This window comes from Poecilia formosa, unplaced genomic scaffold, assembly GCF_000485575.1.
Source record: "Poecilia formosa unplaced genomic scaffold, Poecilia_formosa-5.1.2 Scaffold155, whole genome shotgun sequence".
NCBI classification, from domain to species: Eukaryota; Metazoa; Chordata; class Actinopteri; order Cyprinodontiformes; family Poeciliidae; genus Poecilia; species Poecilia formosa.
This window is the reverse complement of record NW_006800094.1, coordinates 388216-414111: the sequence shown is the minus strand read 5'-3', so window position 1 is coordinate 414111 and position 25896 is coordinate 388216. Positions and strand designations below refer to the sequence as shown.

The 25896-nt window shown below is 38.1% G+C and overlaps 1 protein-coding gene across 1 annotated transcript in view; it reads left to right on the top strand.

Moving 5' to 3' along the window:
• Positions 1-25896, top strand: part of dync2h1 (dynein cytoplasmic 2 heavy chain 1) — a 101934-nt gene that overhangs the window by 15211 nt on the left and 60827 nt on the right. The window contains 38 exon segments of the mRNA XM_016677420.1: positions 234-539; positions 1126-1194; positions 1324-1478; positions 1668-1800; positions 1894-2011; positions 2162-2274; positions 2411-2524; positions 2694-2844; positions 5976-6181; positions 6569-6751; positions 7269-7451; positions 7674-7897; positions 8128-8243; positions 9831-10030; positions 10137-10268; positions 10733-10865; positions 11019-11226; positions 11461-11590; positions 11814-11969; positions 12054-12313; positions 14145-14391; positions 14517-14668; positions 14782-14926; positions 15340-15442; positions 17033-17197; positions 17816-17940; positions 18190-18438; positions 18631-18739; positions 19224-19337; positions 19782-19924; positions 20627-20705; positions 21202-21365; positions 21630-21767; positions 23653-23766; positions 23878-24038; positions 24122-24245; positions 24403-24524; positions 24766-24852. Of these exon segments, the coding sequence (XP_016532906.1) occupies positions 234-539; positions 1126-1194; positions 1324-1478; positions 1668-1800; positions 1894-2011; positions 2162-2274; positions 2411-2524; positions 2694-2844; positions 5976-6181; positions 6569-6751; positions 7269-7451; positions 7674-7897; positions 8128-8243; positions 9831-10030; positions 10137-10268; positions 10733-10865; positions 11019-11226; positions 11461-11590; positions 11814-11969; positions 12054-12313; positions 14145-14391; positions 14517-14668; positions 14782-14926; positions 15340-15442; positions 17033-17197; positions 17816-17940; positions 18190-18438; positions 18631-18739; positions 19224-19337; positions 19782-19924; positions 20627-20705; positions 21202-21365; positions 21630-21767; positions 23653-23766; positions 23878-24038; positions 24122-24245; positions 24403-24524; positions 24766-24852 (5831 nt within the window).

Below are 25896 nucleotides of genomic sequence, written 5' to 3'. Positions count from 1 at the left end.
CTTTATGACAACAGTCATAAATATTCATGAAGGCTTATTCATGTTCATGACAGGTGTTATGTCATGTTTATGACAGTGTCACAACAGTCTTATTCACCCCCCTTCAAATAAAGTGTTACCGACACTGTACTTAAAGAAGATCTGTTGCAGCTTTGCACATCGAAAAACTGAAATTTATCCATTCTTCTCTGCAAAAAAAAGCTGCGGCTCAGTCAGAATGAATGTAGAACAAGTCTTCCAGCAGATTTTTGGGCTATTTCAAAATGCATTAAGCACAGCAACGATGTGAGCCGAGCCAGCAACTTTTAATCATCTCTCTTTAAGAAGCAGTAAGCTCTGAACATGTTGTTGTTTTCTCATGTTTTCTTTGTGTACCGCAGGATCTGAATAGCCGTGCTCAGGCAGAGGTGTCAATCAGAGAAGCCCTAAGGGAGCTGGATTTATGGGGTGCTGCAGCCATTTTCACTCTCACTGAGTACACAGACAGCAGTGGGCGCACACTAAGTCTCATCAAGGACTGGAAGGATATAGTCAACCAGGTGACGTGAAACCTGCTTGTTGATTTAAGTGGATGTGTGTGTACAAGGTCTGTAAAATAATGACTGCTGGGACACAGTGATTACACTTTATTATCATAGACTTGGAAATAACTTCATTATAGTAAAAAATTGATTTAACAGTAAATATATCACCCCAGAGTGAGTGGTGAATTATATTCAGAGTAACTTACAGGAGTCTGTTTGACTGTTTTGCTTACATTCTTTGAGTAGGTGTCACTTGCATGTTTAATTATCTGTTTACTTGCAAATGTTAATAGATTTGGCTCAAATTCTGTCCACTTTCTGCTTCTGAAAAAGGCTGCATGTAAACATTTTAGCATTTAATTAAAAAAGAAGAGAATATTATTATCTAACTAGATAAGTTTTCTTTTTGTTACATACTTTTTCAGGCTGATCTTAAACTCAGACCTAAGAACTTACCTTAAATAACTGTTTTAGAGGAAAACATGATGTTCACAAAGATACTTTGTAGGAAATACAACGTTAATTAATGTGGACATTAATGTCCACTGAAATGTTACGGCTTAGCAAACACTGGCTCTATCACCACTCTCTGCCCATACAGGTGGGAGATAACCGCTGTTTGCTGCAGTCTTTGAAAGACTCACCCTACTATGGCAACTTCCAGGACAAGGTTAGATCAGATTATTGTTAAACTTGAATTTGTGAATATTTGTTCCTTAGGATTCGAGAAGTTTAAAGATCTTAACATTTTTTAAGTGGTTATAGCCAAAACGATAACATTGATGCGTTGTCTCGTCAGATCAGCCTGTGGGAGGTTCGCCTGTCAGACTTAGATGAGTATCTGCTCAACCTTAATGCCATTCAGAGGCGCTGGGTTTACCTAGAGCCTATTTTTGGAAGAGGAGCATTGCCTCGAGAGGAGGCCCGCTTCAAACGAGTGGATGAAGATTTCAGGTATTCTGTACTTGGATTTGTTCCACATGCACATACATTCTGTTTGCTAGTTCTTTTTTATAAGTGAGTATTTTTTTATATGATAGTTACACAAAAGACACGAGGAAATAGACAGATAATCAATAAAATGCGTTTTATGGAGAGAAAAAAAAAAGAAAAAACATAACATTTTCTTCACGTATGCAACAGATCTATAATGTCAGACATCCAGAGGGACAACAGAGTTGTTTCTCTGAGCTCACGGGCTGGCATCAGAAACTCCCTGGTCACATTACTGGATCAGCTGCAGCGCTGCCAGAAGTCACTGAATGAGTTCTTGGAGGTACATTTACAGACTTTGCTCTGTCCAAATATATTTTTGCTTATTTCGCTTTCCAGCAAATTGTTAAACTGTCAAATTGTGTGGTTTTTGCAGGAGAAGCGTTCTGCTTTCCCACGATTCTATTTCATTGGTGATGATGATCTTTTAGAAATTCTGGGACAGGCGACGAACCCGAGTGTCATCCAGTCTCACCTGAAGAAACTCTTTGCAGGTCGGTCACCTCTGCTGGTTTTCTGTCCAGCTGTTTTGATCATCTACGTTGTGCTGATACATCTTGCTTCATTCCATCCTTTTGTTTCCTTGCCGTCCAACTGGGCAGTAATAATTTAGACACTGAAATCTGCATGTGTGTATTGTGCAGGCATCTACAGTGTGGTGTTTGACAAGCCATGCCAGAACATTGTTGCAATGTGTTCTTTGGAGGGAGAAGTAGTCCAGCTAAGAAACGTTGTGCACATCTCCAGTCTTGTTGAGGTAGAGAATCTTCTGAAGGTTTTTAATAGTCCATGATGTATACTCAAAGTTTATGGTAAAAATATTGTTTCCATTGTCAAGAATTGTCTGTTGGTGCTGACCGGAGCCAATGCATTAAGTCTTATAATTTTTCAAGGTTTGGTTAAGTGAGCTGTCCTTGGAAATGAAGGAGACTCTGAAACATCTGCTGAATGAATGTCTGTCTATGGAGAGGAAAGGGGAAGTGGATCCCTCACGCTTCCCTTCACAGGTACACACACAAACACCTTTACACACTTAACTGTTTTTAAAGTCTGGTGAAACTGGACCACACCACTGTTTCAAGTTATTAAGTTATGCCAAAGGTGACTTAAAGTTTAAATCATATAATTCACTCTAAGAAATACATATATATTTAATTTATTTTATGTTTGATGTAGATCCTCTGCCTGGCTGAGCAAATTCAGTTTACTGAAGATGTGGAAAGAGCTATAAAGGAGAAAAGTTTGCATCAGCTGGAGTTGGAGCTTAACAGCAAATTGGAGCACTACACCACAGTAGAAACCAGCTCAGATGACCATCCTAACACAGGTGGGTTGTTGTGGTTAATATTATCTTTAAACATTTTGTTTTGGATTTTTTTGTTTCGCTCCAGAAAATGGAAACAGAACACATCCTGACAACAAACAAATAGATCTGAGGTGGGGTTTTTTCAGATCTACAGAGCTCTCTCACTTTTCAATCATTCCACATGCAATTGAACATCTCTGCATGTTCATTAGGGCAGGGCAGAGATCATTATATATAATGTGTTTGAATCAAATGGTGTTATAGCAAACGATCCCCACCCCTGATGGTCATCCACTTTTTTGACAAAAACTTGCTGTACTTCGGTTCTATAATTTAGTTAACCGTGTACCAGTTCACTGTCATATTTATTTGATTTATAATGTATATCATTTTGCTCACCCTCAAACAGAAAAAAAACCCCTGCTAGTCTTAAGAAATATTTATTTGCAAAAATATTTTGGACCTCTTTTACTTCTTCATAATTATGTTGTAATTCAGAAATCTCAGAAGACGTAGAAATGTTACCCTAATAACTGTTTTGAAGTTTTTAATCTTTTCTTTCCATAAAGGACTATTAATTTATTTACAGGCAGTCACACAACTGGTATCATATCATCCTAAATTTTGAAGTTCAGTTCTCACTTTTCCGGAATTATTTTTTTTGGAGACAATGATTTGCGTTCTGCATTACAAAACACAACATTAATCACACTCAGGCCTTCATTAATATCATCTTCTGACCCTGTTGTCCTTAAATTAGGTTGTTAGACATATAACCCACTAGTGCCATGCCCCTTAAGATAAATTATGATTCTATAATCATTCTTAGTAGTTGTTGTCGCTTTTAGTGTGCACTTTACTCATTGTATTTTTTTGTTTTGTGGAAGTCTTTTTTCAGATAAATTGCATATCATTATGATTGTATAGGAATGTTTTGTGGAACCTCTTTAAAATTAATCTCACATTATCCACTGGTACTCATTTGTTTTATACTTTCTGCACAGTGATGTGTTAGTCAGTAATGTCCCATGATGTAGAAAAATGAAGTAAAGGATTGTGTGTTTGATTGTTACACAGTCAGACAGAAACTGTCTTTTTATGAACTTCACATCCTCTTGCATTGTTAGTGATCTTGCTGTGATTGAAATGTTTTGTTTTATTTGTACAGGGAACTTTGAGATAAGCTGTTCATGACTGATCTCATGTGAATTTGTTCATAGGGGCAGTACTGTTTAAATCTCTAGACAGTTTCTGACTTAAAGCTATAACGACTCAAGGCTTAAAATATGGCTTCACAAAGCGTGACAATCTTTTTTTTTTCTTTCTCATAACTAACATATAAAGAAAGAAAAAAGAACTTTTCTATTTTAATGCAAGTTTGTTATTCATGCATGAGATGAAAAGTTCCTCCCTTGCACTTGTAATGGCGCCATTTCATGGGACGTTGCTGAAAAATGCTAATCCAGCATGACTTTCAAAAATCCACATTCTGTAGCAGCATTGCTTATTTCTATACTTTCATCTGTGAAATGTAACTGGGGGCAATTTTTTCTCACTTTCAGAAATTGGCAAAATGTGACTCCAGGCTTTTAAGCATGGTTATAGAGGACCTTTCTGTGTAATTTATTAAAGCATTGCATTGTAGATTAGGCTTATAAGATGTTTACAGATAACAAGGTTCATTCTGAGACTATTTTGCACTAAAGCCTCAGCTATTCAAATGTAAAATGTTTTCAAGATAGCATCTCATTACATTACGGAATCCCTTAAGTACAACCTGGAGAGGCTGTAGCCTGTTCACAGTAATTAAAGCAGCTAAAGTAATGCCAGAAGGGAACATCTAATTTCCAGATTTACATAAAAGAGCTGTTAACCAAAAAGGAGAAGAGGAACTTTTTTTCCTTTGCCACAGAGACAAAACAGGTTGGCAATTTGACAACATATTTGGCTACATATTTTATCTGCTCCCATGCACAGGCTTGGATTAATCTCTTTTTAACATCAGTGAAGTAAATTTGCTCTCTTTATCTTGGGAATTTTTTTATTTTTTATTGTTGCTTATAAAAAGGGTTAAACATTCTATATTAAATTACATTTTTCACATAAGATTTAGCAGCCATACTCTGCTAAATCTTATGTGTTTGCCCGTGAGAATAAATGTGTCCGATAGCCTTTGAGTCATTTGACAACATATAAACATGGTATTACTTAGAATTAGGCATCACTTTTGTGGAAACATTTTAAATCAGGAAGTTGCCTAAGAGAAATGACCTCCAGTCACAGCATTTGTCGTGCAAGCAAAATTACTGCTGCAGCTTGGAAACGGTCTTTCATCAGCCATGACTCTTCTGTTTCCATTCTGTGCACCAATAATACTCATCTGGATGAGTTGGAGACTAGAGTCACTTTCTACATTGCCTCAAGTGCAATTTTCAGGATTTTATACTTATAACATCAGGCCAAAAAAAAAAGAAAAACAGCATCCGTTTTTTTCTGTTCACTGACCTGTATCAAAAATAATAACTATCAACTCATCGACAAACTGTGTGTGATTTGATGTGCTTCTTTGTAGTTGAATAAATATTAGATCTAGGAACATGCTTTGATGCAGACTAATTCTCACGTAGATTTTTAGTTGTCTCTTGGATTCAAACATTCTATGTCTATTAAACAATTAACATCTTATTTATTTGCCTTTTATGCTGTGTAATCTTTAGTAAATCAACAGTAAATTATTAAATACCGCAATTGGTCTAAAAGAAAAATGGAAATTGGCGTTGGCCAGAAAATGTCTGATCGTTGCATTTCTAATTCTTTCTTTGCATTTCTAATGAGAGCAGCCTGTTTTATAATAGATTAAAAGGTGTCATCTTCTCATCTCCATTCTGTTTTTAGCTTGGAGGAGATCTTGACAGAGTAATCTTATAACCTGAAGATCGACAAATGAAATAAAAAAAAGAAAGATTTCCCTGTGAACCAAAAATACTTTGTACATATGATTACATTACACTGTTTTTCTGTTGTGCACTATATTGGATATATTAGGGATTACTGCTTTGCACATGTATCTCTTAATACATGTGACGATCTTTTCATGTGATAAGATTTTGCCTGTTTATGTTACTAATATTTATGCATGTCCTGCTGCTTAGAGTCCAGTATCCTGCAGCTGAAGCTGAAAGCGTTGATCTTAGATATCATTCACAACATCAGCGTGGTGAAGCAGCTCAACCAGGCCGGCGTCGCCAGTACTGACGACTGGGCCTGGAAGAAACAGCTCCGCTTCTACATGGGAACAGACAAAAGCTGCCGCATACACATGGTGGACGCACAGTTCAGCTACACCTACGAGTACCAGGTGGGACGAAAGCAAATAATAATCATGTCAACCACAAACAAGCTGCACGTTAACTTAAAATGAAGTCACTTATTCTTCACACCGTGCAGGGATTTTATTGTACCAGAAATGGTAATTCCTCTTTTGACCTTTTGGGGGCACTGTTCATGCAAATATCACAAGCTCAGAATAACCTTGGTGCAGAGAACAGCTTTTTCCCCACTGCAGTTCTCAGTAAACACATGCTATACTCTTTACCTGTATTTTGTTTCCCTTTTCTTCAAAGATGCCTCATTGTTTGCCTTTTAGTAGTTGTTGACGTGTTTTCGTACCTTTGGTGCCCTTTTGCTAAAATTTTTACTTCTTCTTTTTAACTGACTCCTCTATGTCTCTCTCTCTGTCTCTCAGGGGAATGCTGCTAAGTTGGTGCACACACCGCTGACCGATAAATGCTACCTGACTCTGACTCAGGCCATGAAGATGGGGCTTGGTGGGAACCCCTATGGGCCCGCTGGCACAGGAAAGACTGAGTCTGTCAAAGCTCTGGGGGGACTCTTCGGACGCCAGGTGTTGGTATTCAACTGTGACGAGGTGCAAAGAAACTTCATACGTGGGCAGGAATAGTTGACTGTTAAGACTTTTTAAAGGGTATTAATGCTTAAAAAGTATTCAAATTACATCCTTCAATAAGGATGTAATTTGAAGAACTTGAAAAATATTTTAAGTTAGTTGGATGAGACATATTGTTTTATGATATATTTGCACCTTGTTTATGTTCTTTTGGTAGTAGGACTGACACTGTTTCCGATTTCCATTTAGTTCCCACATGCATTTTTTGGGGGGAAAATTTTAGATGAGCATAACTCTTGTATGATATTCTAATAAGTTGATTATTCAGTAAGGATTTAGTTATTTATTCCATTATTATTAGGTTCCATTATTTACAATGTTAGTGGCATACAGTGGCTCTCAAAGTTTGACCATCCCTGATAAAATACCAGGTTTTGAGATTCAAAAATTTGCCAATGATAAAAGTGATGGGTGGATGAATGGTTGACTCGTTATTGAAGAAAACACAACATTTTTTTCCCCCTCTTTCTTTTCCCAGGGCATAGATGTGAAGTCAATGGGAAGAATATTTGTTGGGTTGGTAAAGTGTGGAGCGTGGGGCTGCTTTGACGAGTTCAACCGTTTAGAAGAAGCTGTGCTGTCTGCAGTTTCCATGCAGATTCAGGCCATCCAAGACTCATTGAAACACCACAAAAAAGCCTGTGAGCTGCTGGGAAAGGAGGTAAGACGATAAAAAAAAAATAGAACCTGACAGATTTCTTTTAAACTACTGTTTTGTGTGATTGTGTAAGTTTTGTATTATAAAATTGTGTATACTTGCTTGTGGTACAGTGCCTTTTACTGACTTTCACCTCAAGTCAAATTCTGTTTTAATTGGTTTTATATATATATATATATGCTTCGTTATGGAGAAGAGTTTTTTTTATTTTGTTCCATTTTCCAGGTGGAATTGGACCCCAACTCTGGGATTTTCATCACTTTGAACCCAGCAGGGAAAGGCTATGGAGGGAGGCAGAAGCTTCCAGACAACCTGAAGCAACTGTTCAGGCCTGTGGCCATGAGTCGGCCAGACAATGAGCTCATTGCTGAAGTCATCCTCTACTCAGAGGGCTTCAAAAATGGAGAAGTACTGGGACGTAAGCTTGTCGCAATCTTTAACCTGGCCAGGTAAAAACTATGTGGGGGAGTTCTTTTTGGTACTGACATTTGTTTTGAAAACTTCCTGTTGCAATTGTCACTCCGAATTTGTGGTTCATTAAGTATTACAATCACTAGTGCCTAAAAGTGTATGTTAACTTTGTGAGTATATTTTCTCTAAATGTCCAACCTTGGGCGCTACAGTTGGTGCTGAAGTTAACTGAAACTTTGTGGAAATAAGCCTCTATTTGTATATCCAGGGAGTTGTTGACACCCCAGCAGCACTATGACTGGGGTTTGCGAGCGCTGAAGACTGTGCTTAAAGCCTGTGGCAGTCTTCTGCAGCAACAGAGGAGAGGTCATAACAAGGAGAGGAGTAAGTCCCCAACTAGCTCTTTTTTTTTCTCCAATATTTTTCTGAGGCAATTTTACCTCTCCAATCTCAGAGCATGACAAGAAAATTATAAGGAAATGGTTGCAGTCATTGCTAATCTCTCAAGAAGCATCCTTTGCTATCCTTAAGCTAAAACACACTTGTGGTACACAAATCTGTCAGTGACTATCACATTTGAAAAATGTTGCAAAAGCAGAGGGAAATATTTGAAAATCCTATTGAGTGGTATGACCATAAATCCATCAACTGCTGAAAGACAGACATCTTCATTATAGCCAGTTCTACAATCAAATGATATGACTGATGCTTTCTTTCCTTCTGAATTTGAAGTGATTCTAATAAAGGAAGTCATTTGATTTGGAGGATGAATGGAGTTTGGAAGAAAGAAAAAAAAAAACTGTAAAAATTGCTGCAAGTGTCATGAATTGATGTTTTGACTGATTGCACTCCCTAGTCTGAAAATATTAGTTTATGCTATCAGAACAAAGTTAAATAGATTGTTTTTCATCAGTGCCTGAAGGCAGAGGTTTGATTGTCTGACACTTTCCACAGTAGTAGTATAGTCATGCCAGAATCTAATATCACTAAAATACTGACATTAGATGCTGTGTTAGGAAAATGACTAACTTTGTGGCAACTTCAAGAGCATTTTGAAATGGTTTTTTTGTGCACCTTTGCATATTGCCAGACTTCTTGTGCAGTCTGGAGAGGAGTGTAGTTTGATTTCAGGTCTGGGTAAGTATGGAAAGAATATTAAGAAATATTGGTTTTCCACACTCCCATACTTTGCTTTACATTGCTTTGTGGTCCGGTTGTAGTTGTGGATGCAACCTTGGCAGCCCTGTTAAAATGCCTAATAAAGCAAAAATCATATATGGACAAAAAACATTCTCAAAAAACTTTGCTGTGGGAGCTTTAAAAACATGTAAATCTTTTGTGTAAAATTTAGCTGGAAGCAGAATCCTGTCCTGCCTCATATATTTTAATGAAATACAATTTTAGTTTCCAAACACCTCACATGTTTAAGTTTAACTGCAGTATCTCCTCTCCTGCTCTTCAAACCTTTTGTTAGCGGTCTCTTATACCTGGCTGTCATTTTTGCTTTTGTTCCACTCACCACTTCCCTAACTTCCTAGTACTTTCCTCCCTGTCTCTCCTCCAAATCTCTCCTATCCCTTCTCTATATTTCTTTCCTCCATTCTGTTTGAAATCCCAATGGTCCACTACTCACTTTTTATCTGTCCAACATGTGGCCAGACACTCTACGAGTCTCCAAGGTTGTCTTGTTTGTCTCTGTGTTGAGTGTAAAAAAATGAATAGGAAATAAGACAAACCGCAATTGCTCCTCCAGGAAAGACAAATGACTTTGGAGAGGACAAAAGTATTGACAAACTCTTAGACTATGACAGGTTTTCGCAGTTAGCACAGTTTTAACAAGGGTAATGATGACTTCAGAACTTAACTCTTTTGTCTTTAATTCTACATCGACCTTTTTTGTTTTTCTTTACAGTTTTTGATTTAAGGCATGTTTTTAAAGTTGTTTCTGTTGTCTCTTTCATCCACAAGCAGTTCAGGAGAGTAATCTGGTGGTGCAGGCACTGAGACTGAACACCATGTCCAAGCTGACATTTGCAGACAGCTCTCGTTTTGACGCCCTGGTCAGAGATGTCTTCTCTGGAGTTAATTTCACTGATGTGGAGGACCAGATCCTGATAGATGCGTTAACACAAGTCTACTCGGAGGCACAGCTGGAACTCATACCCAGCCAGGTGTGTGTTGTACATTCAGAATGTCCTGACGAAACAACAAATGTTTTGTTAGAACAATTAGAAGTCAAAGAAGCACTACAAAGAAGCTGATTGTTGACTGTTTCAGCTGAAGAAAGCAATGGAGCTGAATGAACAGCTGAGACAACGTATGGGTGTTGTGATTGTTGGGCCAAGCGGAGCTGGCAAGTCTACACTGTGGAGGATGCTAAGAGCTGCTCTCAACAAGACTGGCAAAGTGGTAAGAAAATAATGTCCATCTTGGATTTTCAGGAATTAGTATGCACCTCCATCTCAATTATCAATAATGGTATTAATAGTCATTATAATAAATAATTTTCTGAGAAAATAAATTGCAGGTTTTTATTAACTTTGAGCCATGATCATCAAAAATGAACTGAAATAAACAGCTTCAAATGCATCGCGTTGCGTGTAATGAATCTTAACTTGCATAAGTTTCACCTTTTGAGTTAACTGAAAGCAGTTGAGCTCTTTAATGAAATTCAAAAATTTGAGGTGGAGCTATAAGTTTAGCATGATCAATATTGGATTTTAACATTTTTATGTTGCAATTTATTGTTTAACTTGAAGTAAAATTCTTCAGAAACATCCAGATTTGCAATTGTTGAAAAAAAAAATTTGGAAGCTTAGTAAGAGAGTTAAAAAAGCGATGTCATCAAAGTGTGCTCCTTATGATCTCTGAAGGTGAAACGGTACACAATGAATCCTAAAGCCATGCCCAGGCAGCAGCTCTTGGGACATATAGACATGGACACCAGAGAATGGTCTGATGGTGTTCTCACCCACAGCGCCAGGACTGTGGTCAGAGAACCACAAGGTAAGATGCACCCAAATTCACTGATATGAGCTGCTTATCAATACATTTTGCAGCTGAGATGGAGTTAAAATACTTATTTAAGTGTCATTATTTTTGACATAATGACACTGACTGGAGTGTGGCACATGCATTGTACTCCTTTTTGTTTTCCAGATGTGAACTCCTGGATAGTGTGTGATGGAGACATTGACCCGGAGTGGGTTGAAAGTCTAAACTCTGTCCTTGATGATAATCGTTTGTTAACCATGCCCAGTGGCGAGCGCATCCAGTTTGGGCCCAATGTGAACTTCCTGTTTGAGACCCATGACCTGAGCTGTGCCTCTCCAGCAACCATATCTCGCATGGGCATGATCTTTCTCAGGTCAGGCAGTGTTCAAAGAAAGCTTAAACATGCAGTTGCGTCTGATCTTTTCAATTTCTTAGTTTGTGGTTTCATTTTTTTTTTTTTTTTTTTATGAAGTATTAGTTTATTGATTTTGGCTGTGTTAAGTCACTGGTGTGCAGCACTTTGGTGCAACGTTTGCTTCTTTAAAGTGCTGTTGAAACAGAATTAACCTTTCCATTTATCCCTTATTCTTCCTGCTTGCATCCCTAGTGACGAGGACATCGATGTTGGTGCTTTGGTGAAGTCGTGGATAAGGGGTCAGCCTGAGGAGTGTCGCAGTAACCTAGAAAACTGGCTGGGGGACTACTTCCAAAGAGCTCTAGACTGGGTTCTTAAACAGGCAGGTTACTTCCAATAGACCATGGGGTCAAACAAAACAATCTGTGATTGTATTTAATTCAAAATCCGTTATTTTTTCTTTGAGGTTTATTTAATGCTGACAGAATTTTACACACCCAAAAACTGTGGCCGTGTTTGCTAGATATAGCTAAACTGTAGACTTGTCCAAACACAGGTGAATGTATTGACTAAGAGCTTAGTTTTTACTTTTTTCTGACCTCCAGAATGACTTTGTGGTGGAAACTAGTCTGGTGGGCACAGTATTGAATTCTTTGTCCCACCTCAATGCTGTGTCTGAGAGAGGAGAGTTTATTGTTGGTCTTCTAAGGGGCCTTGGAGGAAATCTCAATCTCAAGACACGACATGAGCTTGCTAAAGAGGTATGGACTGTTTTTTTTTTTTTTGAGTTATAATCTGCAGGTCTCAAAGTCCTAATTAAGCATTCCTGCTTTTTATTCCTGCAGTTGCTGAGCTGGGCAAGAGAAAGTCCACCAGATGCCAGAAAACCACTTGATACCTTCTATAATTCCGACAGTGGCCACCTAGCAGCTTATGCATTTCAACGTCCTGAGGAGCTCACCTTGGAGAATTTTTTTCACACACATGTTCTTCCTGTAATAGAGACTCCTGGCATGCAGAGAGGTCTGCACGGTTTCTCCCCATGGCTTACAGCTCGGCACAGGCAGCCCTTCATGGTGGTGGGACCAGAAGGCTGCGGAAAGGGGTAGTTACACATGCACTGCACAAGTGCACACAAATACTATATGCAGATATGTTTAAGCCATATAAAAACAGTGAAGTGGTTCCCACCTTTTAGGTTTAATCTGCAGTTTCCTCCACTTGAAAAGACAGCTTTCTTCACAAGATTTTAAACTGGACTTCACCTAATGACTAATAATTAAGTCTTTCGTATCTGTCCTATTTTGAAAGTTGTCGCGACTAAAACCGGTGAAAAACCTTCAAACAAGAAAACACACACACAAAAAAGTGTTGGAAATACAACTCCATAAACCAAAATTAGCATAACTTCAAAATTAAACACCACTTAAACAAATAATAATTATCCTTGAAACTAAGTATAAAAAGCTGCCCCAAATCAAGTAAACATTAGTTTAGTTAGTTTTAGCTTTTTTGTTTCAGATGGTACCATTTAAAAATACACATTTTGACTACACTTTAATAAACATAGAACGTGTGCAACATGAATTTTAAATTTCCGGATTTTTACCAGACTCAGTTTTTAGTGTGATTTTAGGAGGCAGGTGGAATACTCCACAGTCGAGCACGTACGGGTGTGAATGTTATTAAACACTCCTCCTCGGCACTCTGTGGGTTTGGAAACGGGGTTGGGAGTCAGTGCCTGAGGGTACCTGCTGTAACCTGCAGGTTATAGCCGAACAGTGCATCAGTACTTCAGGACCTGATGGTTCGAATTCCACAACTTAGTTTTTCATGGACTCACCAAGAAGCCAGCCATTGGGAGATTATTGTAGGCATGAAGGCTGAACACAAATACACATTTTACAAAATGTCACATTTTACAGATTTTTTATGGTATAAAACAGTGACATTTTTTCCTCCCTTCTACTTTTTTTTCAAGGCAGTTTTAACCAATAGTAGAAAAGCTGCATGAAAACTCAAGATTTGTATCTAATATATTAAATCATTTAACTCTCATGTGACAAAGCAGTATATTATTGAATAAACTTTTTCTTCAAGATTACACACCCAATCAAGGTCCCGTTTAGAAATTGTTGCTATTCCATTTTCTTATGTTGTTCTTTTTTTGGAAGGAAAAGGTTAACAAGACCACAGAGGAGGAGAATTTATTATGCTTTAGAGACAGAGTTGTTTAAATCAAGCCCGAGAAATGACAAAATCACACAATCAGCAACAAAATCAAAGCAACTTTTATTCAAAACTTGACCTTTCTTATGAAAGCACTCACAGCTCAAAATAATAATGCAATCTGTGTTTACTGCTCTCAGGTGTGCATGTGTTCACCAGGAGTTGTTCTGTTAGAAATAATTGCATCCTCCATCAGGCACTAAAAGAACAATGGTCACTCAGTTTGCCTTTTACTCTTAAGTTCAGTCTGTTGTTTTTTTTTTTTTTCTTATCTTGCTTCCCTCTGTCTAAAAGGTCACTGTTCCATCTAGGTCACTGGGCTTGTCGGTTGATTCCTCAGAAAAATAACAAGAAATTTAGTAACAAGCAATATCAGAGCAAAACTTAATCCGCTTGTACATGCAGTCACTTGCCAGATGTTGTCTCATCCTCATAAAATATGTATCCTTCCCTTTGGGTCTGCTATTACAAACGTTGTCCTAAGATCCAAAGAGACTCTTTTATTAAAAGCAACACAGATGTTAGTTCTTCTCATTCTTGCTCACTGTTCTGACACAATCCAAACATAAATGATACCGAGCTGTGTTAAAAGTAAGCTGTATATTTAAACTGATCTGAAATGTCGCTGCAGTCTGTGATCACGTCTAGGAATACATTAAGTGCTTGTGTTTCATTTGTCCCCTTTTTGTATCTTGCTTACTATCTAGCATGCTCCTGCGTTACGCCTTTGCTTTGCTGCGTTCCACACAAGTCGCCGTGGTTCACTGCAGCGCCCAGACCTCCTCTCGCCACATCCTCCAGAAGCTCAGCCAGACATGTCTGTTGCTCAGCTCAAACACGGGCCGGGTGTTCAGACCTAAGGACTGTGAGAACCTAGTCCTTTACTTAAAGAATATCAATCTGCCCAAACCAGACAAATGGGGAACCAGTAACCTTATAGCCTTTCTGCAACAGGTAAAGACGATCACAAAGATGGAGATCAGCCAACATTACTAATGTTCCAATCACATTAGGAAAGTGAAGCCAGTCTGACATAATCTTACAGTAGCACCTCTTTTACCCTTTCAATTTTGATCCAGGTTTTGACGTATAAGGGGTTTTATGATGAAAATCTGGAGTGGGTGAGCCTCGAGAATATTCAGGTGGTGGCCTCCATGTCAACAGGAGGTACGGTCGGCACCCATTCACTCACCTCCCGTTTCTCCTCAATCGTACGCATCTGCGCCATAGAGTAAGTATGCAACTAGTTCTGCAGGCCCCAAGATGAGTTCATTCCCATGTTCATCGTAGTTCTCTTTTGAACTTTTTATTCTGTTTCCCTCTGTTGTTTTACTCTGGGTCTAGCTATCCAGACAGAGAGCAGCTGCAGACCATCTACTCAGCTTACCTTCAACCAATTCTCCATCATAGCCTGGGGAACCAAGCTGCCTGGGCCAGCACAGGAAAAACGCACCAGCTGGCAGGATCTCTTGTGCAAGTCTATGAACAGGTATTGAGGGTATTTATTTTCCGGGGATGTTTTTTTCCTGACGATATGTCAGGGAAAAACATATAGCCATGGCTATGGCTGATTCAGTTTACATGCAAACTGAATCAGCCATAGTGCTTATATGATTTCCCGTTGACGTTTCCCTGAAAAGAACCGGCTTTAGTGTCAGGAGGGTATCCATACCACAACACTCAGAGTTAATCTCATTTAAATGTCAACTAGCTTAAATGGTGACTTTTATTATTCACAAATGTATTAAAAGCTTCCAACTGATGTGGAGGTGATCCTTTGAGGATTCCCCATGTATTAGATTTTAAAGGCTGTGAACAGAACAGTTCTCCTCACCTGTTGTCGAGGTCTGGTTCACTTGGTTTCATTTTAACATATATTGTTTTTGTTTCTGTCCCCATTAGGTCAGAACAAAGTTTACAGTGGACGACCACAGTCACTACCTGTTCACACCTTGTGTCCTCACAGAATGGGTTCTCAGTTTGCTTCGATATGACCTTACTGCAGGTAACTACAGCCAGTAGTCAAATTTCACTTAAATCAGCATCTGGTCATGTTATGGGTTAAAAAAAAAAATGTTTTGCTTTAAAAAAAAAAAGTAAATCTTTTGAAAAAACAAAAAAAACAAAACAACAATTGGTCTTGTGTCTGTAAATAACTTTGTATCCATTTTAGATCCAAAGCTTATGACAAAAAAAAAGTGAATTTAATGACAAGTATTAAGTCCTTAAAGTCATTTCAGGAAAAAAAAAAAATGTTGTGCAAGATGAAGCTTCAGTATTTGTAATCATAAAAAAATCTGTTTGGATGCTCTAAATTTTCACCACCTCCCTTTTTTTCTTTCATTCTTTCTCCTCTTTGTTCAGTTCCTTTCTGTCACTCTCATCTTCTCTTCCTGTTTCTCTTCTTCTGTTGCTCATATTCCTTTGTTGAATGTATTCCTTCAGTGATAATCCCATTATTTACTTTAATTAAATGTCGCTTTACAAAATTTATTTTCCTGTGATGATCAATTCTTCTGACTTTGCATCTTCCTCCCATTTCCCTACCTTGCTGATTACCTTCTTTCTGGTATGTATAAACTTTCTCTTCTTTCATCTGTGGCTTCCCTTGTGCATTTGTTTTTGCTGAGTTTGGCTGTGCGTGGATGCATTAGTACCATTTTTATTCACTTTTATAGCTTTAGTGTTTAAGTCATTACAATGTGACTTTTTAACAGCAAATTTAAGGCACAAAATCATCTTATAATCTCGCTATAACATACAGTTCTGTCAGGAATACCTAGATCTGGCTGTGTATATGGATATTACATTTAAAACCGCCACCTATGGAAAAAAAAAAAAACATTTTTCAGAATAGTCACCCTCACCTACACACACCTGCCAGAAGGCCTTCCTACAGTGACATCGTGCTCTGAGAAAGAGACAGCTGGGAGCCCTACAATAACTGGCTTGAACATTTTCTAACAGCACAGCCTAATGTGGTACACATAGCCCTCAGACACTCCAAATACCAATTTAATGGGATATGAAGGCGTCTGTAGAATCCAAGTCCACTCCACAGAGATACTAGAACAGTCAGAGCCTAACAAAGAGTCTCTGTCACCCTGGGAAACGTTTGTTTTGTGATTTGTCAGAAAACAAACTTTTCTGAGCAAAAGAGGTTTTAGTAGCAAAAGAGGAATCTACTCGTTGTAGTGGTCTTAAAATTAACCACGATTTGTGTATAACGTTTTTTGTTTTTTTTTAGTTTTTAATAATGTCGCCAACTTTTTATGTCGATTTCCAGGTATGAATTGTGTTTTTCTTTAGAACTGAGAGAGTTCTGTTTTACTTTTTTTTTTTTTTTACCAAGACAGCTGCCACAGAAACTCAGTTGGTTAATACTTTGCAACTTATTCTTATGTTAAAATATCATACTATTGAGCAAGTTATGGCAAAATCTGTAAAGTTTTTTTTTTTTTTTTTTTTTTTTTTTTTTTTAATTAAAAAATATGGGCAATAGAAGTTCATAATTTTATTATTCATAGCAAATCTATATCTTTTTTTTTGTAAGTCAAAGTGTGAAAATGTCTTTGTGTATCCTCTTCGTTTTCAGCTCAATCTAATTTAACAGACAGCATCTTGGAAGTGGTTGCTTATGAGGGCAGGAGGCTGTTCAGAGACCGGCTGGTTTCTTCTAAAGACATTCACAACTTCGACAACATTCTCTCCTCCATCATTCAGGGAGACTGGGGCTCTGCCGCTCTGGACAACATGAGTGGTATGAAGCCGCTCTTACTCAGCTAAATCATCAGCCGTTATGTTTATTCATAGCAGAAATATGTTTTATACTGGAGATAATTTGCTTCAAGCTGTGCATATCATGTACATTTACCAAATGCCACTCATGCCTGAAGAATAGCTGTAATGTATAACCTCAGAGCTTGTTTGACAGTTTTGCATCTGGCAGTTTTTCTGCTAATGGTCTTTCCACGTTTCTGCGAACCTGCAGCAAATTAATCATTTCTTTCTTTTTCCCAGTCGGTTTTTTTAAATCACATGACTAACACACAAAATGTGTGATTAGTGAAGTAGTTTATCCACTGATTGTAGAGGAATGCCCCCCAGTGCTGATAAAATCTAATTTATATCCACATGTTGCAGGTTGGAGGTGTCAGGAATTGGCTATAAATTGGGATTGTAGGTGTCAAATATACTTTGCTTGAATAAAAATAGATCAAGTCATATATGAATTAAGAATACCATCTCTTAGTTTCTATGCTGTATAGCTCATCAAAAACAGTGTGAATGAGTAATAAAAATTGTGCTTACACCATTTCATTAGCACATGTGTAGATAAGTTATTAACTGTTTGGACTATTTCTTTCCCTTTCTGAAGATGGTTTCTACGTGACATGGGGCTCCTCTGAGGGGCCTGTCATGGCTCCAGGCCAGGCTCTGCCTCCTCACGGAAAACAGCTTGGTTGTCTGGGTTCTGCTGATTTGAAACAGGTTATACTGAAGGTATAAAAAGAAAAAAAAAAAACAAAATAAGAAAAACTTACATATTTTCTGTATCGGCTTCGACTGTTTCATAAATATGGATTTAATTAATCGCATTTTTTACACCTCAATTATAAACACTGTTGTTATGTGCTGCCACTCTACTCTTGTGGGGTCACACGCTTGTTTTTTTTTTTGTCGTTTTCTTTGTTGTTCATCACATTTTTTTAATTCATTTTATTGTTTGGTTCATGCTTTCTCTTCTAACAGGGAGTTACACTGTACAGTCGAGACAACAAGGAGCTCGACCTTCTACTGTTCTGGGAAGTGTGTGACTTTGTGTCCAGAGTGGATCGGGTCCTGAGTCGACCTGGTGGCTCTCTGCTTCTGGCAGGAAGGAGCGGAGTGGGCCGGCACACCGCCACATGCCTGGTGTCACACATGCACGGATACACGTTGTTCACACCTAAAATCTCACGCGGATATACCCTTAAAAATTTCAGCAACGATCTTAAGATGGTGAGAAAGGCCTAATTAATTGCCTTTGCCTGGTTGATATGAATGCCAAACAATTGCAACTGTTTTAGCATAAAGGGAAAAAAAAAGTAGTTATTAAACAAAAAAGATTTTCTCTGTATGTCGCTGTTGTATTTATACTGACCTTTTTTATGTATCAGGTATAACAAATATGTTTGTGTACGTGACACTTAGGTGATGCAAATAGCCGGCCTGGACGGTCAGCAGGTGGTTCTCCTGTTGGAGGATTATCAGTTTGTCCATCCAGCTTTTTTAGAGATGGTAAACAGCCTGCTGTCTTCAGGTTTGTATTACATAATCTGCTTGATCCTTCCATCAATGTGACTCCAAGTACCAAAACAGTTATTCTGAAAATGCTGTTTGTGGCATCTATGGAACTTTAGGTGCTTTTTTATTAAATATTAAAAACAAATCTTAAAAGTGGTTATGGCAACACATTTAAAAAGCTGAGAGAAAGGGGAAAAACTTCACAGAAAACTGAAGAATTTTAATACCACTAGAAAAGGCTCGTACATTTATTCCATTGTTTGATGAGCGACGAAAAGTGATGCAAAAAGAAACATCTATGAAAATGTGGGATTCGTGTTTAAACTTCAACCACTGCTGAAACACTAAATCATATTGGTTTCTTTGGATTCACAATTTTAAGCTTGTATCGAAAACACCTGGCAAAGTTAAGTCAGGTAAAGTCACGTACTTTGGCATTAAAAGTGTACAGCAACCCTTGTTCTGCTCTTTTTATCCCAAACAAACTGTTCTGCATGTAGGTGAGGTTCCAGGTCTTTATACCACAGAGGAACTGGAGCCTTTGCTTTCATCACTCAAGGATGAGGCGTCCCAGGATGGCTTCACCAGACCACTCTACGACTACTTTTCCCACAGTGAGTGCAGGACAATGATTATAATAATATTCCATATATGCCCATATATTTTTTTATTATTATTTATTTCAGTATGTGCTCATCTGTAAAGTACAGACTGCACACTCAACCTCCTTTCTCTGCCAATCTTTGTTACATGTGTTATTTCCTATCACAACTTGTTCTTGCCTTTGATTTTATCTGACTCTGGTCTTCTGTGTCCCCGCTGTGCAGCGGTGTGTGCTGTAGATACAGTGCCGTGCCACCGAGGCTGAGGTTACTGTGAGGGAATCAAATCAATAGCTCTATTATTGTCACAGTTAACCCCCTAAAAAGCTCCCTGCTCAATTTCACTTTCCACCTCTGCTGCAGCAATGTATACTGGAAAAAAATGATCTTAGACACAAAGCTAGTTTCTGTCTGTGTACCCTTTGCGATACAACATCCAGTATTCATGTTATTCAGGAATTCAGCAGAACCTCCACATTGTCTTGATCATGGACTGCTCCAATTCTAACTTCACAATCAACTGTGAAAGCAACCCAGCTTTCTACCGCAAGTGCTCCGTCCAGTGGATGGAAGGATGGTCGGAGAGCAGCATGAAGAAGGTCAGTGCAGGACAACCGATTAACGCTGCTGAGTTTTTCTGCATTTTTATAATTGATTTTGAACTATAAATTAAAGAAAAAGCTATGCACAAACAAAATGTAATTGTTTGCTTGATATGAGATTTATATATCAGAAACAGCAGATATTTAAATGAAAGTCATTTCCTAAACCAGAAGCCTGATCCAGTTTCTCAAGCATCCCTTATTAGGAGGTGCTCTGATGGAGAGGTTTATTCTGGGGAAGAAAAAGGGTAAAGGTATTTTCAATAGGCATTAAAACAGCATCTTTAAAACACTGCAGTAAAGATTAGGTACAGGGAACATGTCTTATGGACAAATTATTGGACAAAACATAGTCTGACTTTATAAATACACCTATAGATCTTCTCTCCTAATGAGCGAAGATTACCTTTAAATGAACCAAGTAGTAGAGCTACTACTGACATTAGCAGTGCTTTGTCAGACTTCCTCTCCCACAGGCAGCGCTTATGGATGAGGGTTTTGTGTTTTTACCGTTTGTGTTTTGTCTTTTCAGAAATTATCCACATTCTTGCTCAGTACAATGAATCTAGTCAGTGACTAAATACATAAAAAGATATAGTTTTAAATTCACATAAAACTAACTTGTTTTATCTGTGACTCCAAAGGAACAGATTCATCATTGCTTTCTATGAAAATCTGACATTCCCTATTTTGGATTAGATTCCTGAGTTAGTGCTGGCGAAAACAGAGGAAGGAGATGAGAATGAAAAAAAGAAGGCAACCAAAAGGAAAAGCTCAGGTAGGAGCGGCTGGACAAAAGTACAAATATAATATTTTTAAATTATTTAGGATATGGTTCTATTTGTGTCTGTGTGTGCGTGTGTGTGTCTGTGTGTATTAATGAATTATTTTTGGGTTGTTGTGTCATTTCCTTTTGTGAGTTCATTAATGCATGTGCATTAATTTTTAAGAAATGTATCTGACACGTCCTAATTGTACTGCTCACTGTGTTAATGATCCAGAAACAAATTTGTGTTTTTCAGGCTAAAGTGCTTGTAACAGCTGCATCCATGCGTGCAATAAAAAGAAGATTACTGAACATGTGTCTTGCTAGATATTATTTTTCTATGTTTCGTTTATTTATTATTTTGCTCTCATTGAACTAAATCACTCTTGAAAATAACACTTCAGATGTTCGATTGAGTCCAAGTCAAGACTGATGCATACGTATAAACTAAAAACAAATTATAAGAAGTTTGTGATTAAAACCATTTTTTTTTATCCTTGGATATCAGCGGGGTCAGAACCAGGAGACCTGGGTCGTTTGTTCCTGATGGTCCATGAATCATGCAAGGAAAACGGTGCGACGCCAAGCCAGTACATGGCCTTCCTGCACGTGTACACGACACTACACAGCCGGAAGCAAAACCAGCTTACGACGAGACAGCAGCATCTACAGGTAAGTGTCAGCCACGCGTCATGCACCAAATGGATTTTCCAACTTTACATCTGTTTGATTAAAACAGATTAATGCAATGTTTTCTTAATTTGCTAGAGGATTTGGGATCATGCAATTTTTGCACGATTAGATTAGTCGTTTTGTTAAGGCATCGATCTTAAACATTTACAAGTGAGTGTTTTAGTAAGACGCCACATGTTCCCGATTTGCATAAATCCTGATTGTGTCTCATCTATCACGGCTTAAGTTGGCTTGTGTCTTCAGGCAGGTGTGTCCAAGCTGAACGAGGCCAAAGCATTGGTTGATGATTTAAAGAGGCGGGCTGCCGAGCAGAGCGCGCTGCTGAAAACCAAACAACAGGAGGCAGATGCTGCCCTGCAGGAAATCACCTCCTCCATGCAGGTGTGTTTGTGTCTGTGTTGCTTTCTTTTCTGTGTACATGTATGTTTGTGGCAATCATTGCTAAGCCGGGCAATTCTCCTCCAGGCTTTCATGTCTTTTACAACCCACCTCTTCTCATAATGCACCAAACTTTTCCTGGATTTCCCCTGGCTGTGCCTTCCTGTAGTGAAAATTTTTTTTATTTACCTTATGAGCATATATGTGCACTTGTTTGTTTTGTTTCTTCTCATCTCTTGATACTTGTTTCCATTTTGGTTTCCGGGTTCTGTCTTGAGGACAGACGGCTGAATGAAAGGACTGATAAAAAGGAAGCTGAAATTCTTCAGTATTCACTCTGTGGGGAATGTGTATTTTCATTTTGATGGAGTAAGGAGGGAGAAAAGTGAAAAAGTAAAACAACAAATGTCAGTGGAACCAGTTTGCAGAGAGATAATTAACCACTAGACTCGTCCCCTTGGACTGTAGCAGCGAGGCTGCCTGTGGAGAGCAAGACAGCTGGAGAGAAAAAAAAAAAAAAACGAGCTGAGACAACAAGAGGAAAGCTGGAAACACACATCTGTTGAAGCTTAATCATAATGGGAACATTCAGTCCAGCGTGTGGTAAAGGCAGTATATTAGTCACCTTTTGACTTTGGAAGAGTTCAATAAATTAAGAGTTTTGCATTGAATCAACTGTGGCTGGACGATAAGGCTGAAAAGTGTATCACGATATAAGCATTTCATATCAGTCGATATCGATAATTATTGATTAATTTTTTTGTTGTAAATATCTGAAAAGCTGCCAAACATCCTTTTCTGTTTTATCCACAGTTTTTACTCTACGCCATTGTATTTTTTAAGCAGGTATGAAGCACAGTAGCAAAACCTTAAACTGTTGTTGCACAAGTTACACAATAAGTTGTTGCTAGGTAACCAAAGAGTGAGTGAATTAGTTGATGCCAGTCACCATGCTTAGCTGGCCGTAAGAGGTTGAGTGGCTATTTCTCGTCCAGTTCTAGTATAAAGACATATGTCATTATTAATAGATCGCAAAAAAAAAAAAATAAATTTCCCTTTCCATCCTGATTTACAATTTCTGTCTTTGGTAATCCCAAAACTGGATCCACGAGAATGGCTTACATAAATTAAAATAGAAATTTCCCATTCACTCAACACTCAGCATGGCATCTAAATTTTAGGCATTTTCAGATGCATGTGAAGTTTTTTCCCTGAATTTTCAAGTTGAGCATTTTTCTGTACATGCCAGCCAATTTCCTTTTTGCATGACAATCACAGTTGAGGTCAGATGAGTGCTTTGATGCAGTGGGGTTTTCTAACACGACACTGATCCCAAACATATATGGAAACTGGTTTTAGGAATAGATAAAGGAGGCATCTGGAATGGCCTTCCCAATGCCTTGTTATGACAACCATTAAAATGTAGAGTTTTATGCTTAAAAGTTTTCTCTGTTCCAGGAGACCAACTATTTTAATTTTAATTCTAGCAATTCTGCCTAGAAGAGTGGTTAATAAGCTGGGATTATCCCAGAAGCTTTTTTGCTTCAGATTGTGAATTTGAGGTGCATCACAAGGGACTGTTAATCTGATATTAGTTAATCTAACTTTAGTGTGATTTTGATACATTTCTTATTTTATATTAGCAAAAAGCATAATAAATTCAAACTTGAGCACTCAATTTTTGATTTTGTTATTCATTCAAAATAAAAATAAAAATAGAATAATAAGCCTTTGCTGAATGACTGCAAACATTCACAAGAACTGCATAAGCAATGAGTTTTGAATGTCAAAACATTAAATATCCCCTTTTTTTCTCAAGCACTGTGCTATTTTGGAGTTTGTTTGTTTTGTACTCTACTTTAGTTTTTTTTTTTTTTTAACAATCCAGAATGCCAGTGACCAGAAGACAGAAATGGAAAAAATCAAAGAGAAAATGGCTCAGGAAATGTCCAAGATTGAAGAGAGAAAAGCCAAAATAGATGATGAGTTGAAGGAAGTTCAAGTAAGTTCTTGGCTTGACTGCCTTGCCCATTACTAGAAAAGCATGCGGTACATTTTCGATTCTAGCAATCTCATCTGCATTATCGCTCACTTAACCATGCTGCCCCTGCAGCCTTTGGTAGATGAAGCCAAGCGTGCAGTTGGAAACATCAAGCCTGAAGCTCTGTCTGAGATCCGCTCTCTCCGCATGCCCCCCGATGTCATCAGAGACATCCTTGAGGGAGTGCTGAGACTTATGGGCGTCTTTGACACCACCTGGGTCAGCATGAAAAGGTAACTTTTCAACTGCTTACTGACTTATCTGACACCAGAGTGCTCTCTCTCTTGCTTCTCTTTAACTCTGTTGTTTTCTGCAGCTTTCTGGCTAAGCGTGGTGTGAGGGAGGATATTGCTACGTTTGATGCTCGAAACATCACCCCAGAGATCCGCCAGAGTGTGGAAGAGCTCCTCAACAGGAACAAGGCTTCTTTCGACCCTAAGGTCAGACAGCCGTGGTTGCAGCTGAATAAGACATAAATGTGTTTTTTGGTAGATGTTAGTATTCTCTTGATGCTGTTCTGTTTCTGGGGTGTGGAGGTGACACTGTGACTGCTGTGTTGGAGTCGTTTCTGACAGTAGGCGCTGTTTTTGCTCTCAGAATGCAAAGCGTGCGAGTGCAGCAGCTGCTCCTCTGGCCGCCTGGGTCAAAGCAAACGTCCAATACTCCTTTGTACTGGAGAGAATCGAGCCATTGGAAAGAGAACAAGCTGGACTTCTGGAGTAGGAGACAAACACACCTCAGAAAAAACACCTGATACAATTTTAATGTCCTATGGAAGCACACCATTTTGTATTAATGGATTTTTATAAATTATCTATTCATGTGAAAGTGTGAACAGCACCTGGCTGATAATATTATATTCTACTCTTTCAGAATGCGTAGCCTCTGTCAGTCCTAAGAAAAACACATGTATGGGAAACAATGTTATGTGTGTTTGTGTGTGTTTGTCTGTCTGAACAGAAACCTTAAAAAAACTGAAAGTAGGAAGAATAACCTAGAGGACCAGCTCAACAATGTTGGAGCGAAAGTCAGCAAGTTGAAAGAGAAGTATGCCCTCTCTTGTCTTCCATCCATTTTTATTATCTGTTAATTCTTTTATTTTTGTTTATCCTCCTTGAGCAAATCTTGTGGGACTTATTTATTTTGACTAAGTAGTCTGAGTCTACAAGAAACCCAGCATAAAAATTTTTATGTGTTTTTTATGTGTGTGCATGTTTTTTGTTTTTTTTTGCTGCTGTGGGGAGTGAGCCAAATTATCGATATCAATAACTTAGTGAAAAACGATCTGTATTGAAGTGCAGATAGTCCTGTCAAGCACACACCCTACGTCTCTTTGAATCTATGTTGCTTTGAGTCTTACAAAACAAGTTAAGCTAATGAAATTACATTAGCCCTTCCTTGGAAAAGACAATGTTTGTTTGAAATTCAGATAAAAGCCTCTCTATCAATGCTCTATTCTTGCATACACCTGTCACTGTTAGTACCACAGATAATGCATTTTGTTGAGAAAAGCGTTTTTTTTTTTACCAGATTGTCTTTTATCAATTTCTGTTTTTCGTAAAAGCAGTCTTGTACATAAACACGTCTAGTCCCAGAGCGCATCCTCTGGTTTTCTGTTGGATTTAATCTGTCCTTCTTTAGTCTCATGTCATATAGTTTCATGTTACATGATAATATTTTTCCAGGTTCATCGAACGTGTTAGTTATGGATCAGGGTGGAAAAGCATTTTTTTCTGTCATGTTTCTGAGATTGGTCCATATTAACCCTCTGTTCTTAGACCTATTTTATGTTCTTATTTTCTTGTGTTTCATAATTATCTACTGTTTAGTCATCTAATCGGTAAAATACAAAATGTCTAAACGTTCCAGTGGAAGCCACTGGATATTTTAACACTCTGAGCCTTTGCTAATTAATAAGACCAGATAATCCTCCCGAATATTGTCACATAATTTGAATGAGTCTCAATTTCTGAGATGATCTTTATGTTTGTTTTCTAAATAAAAAATGGCCAGTATACAATCTGAAAATAACTTTGCTTTTCACATTGTTCAAGCAAATTAAATAATAAACAAATAATGTATAAAACTACT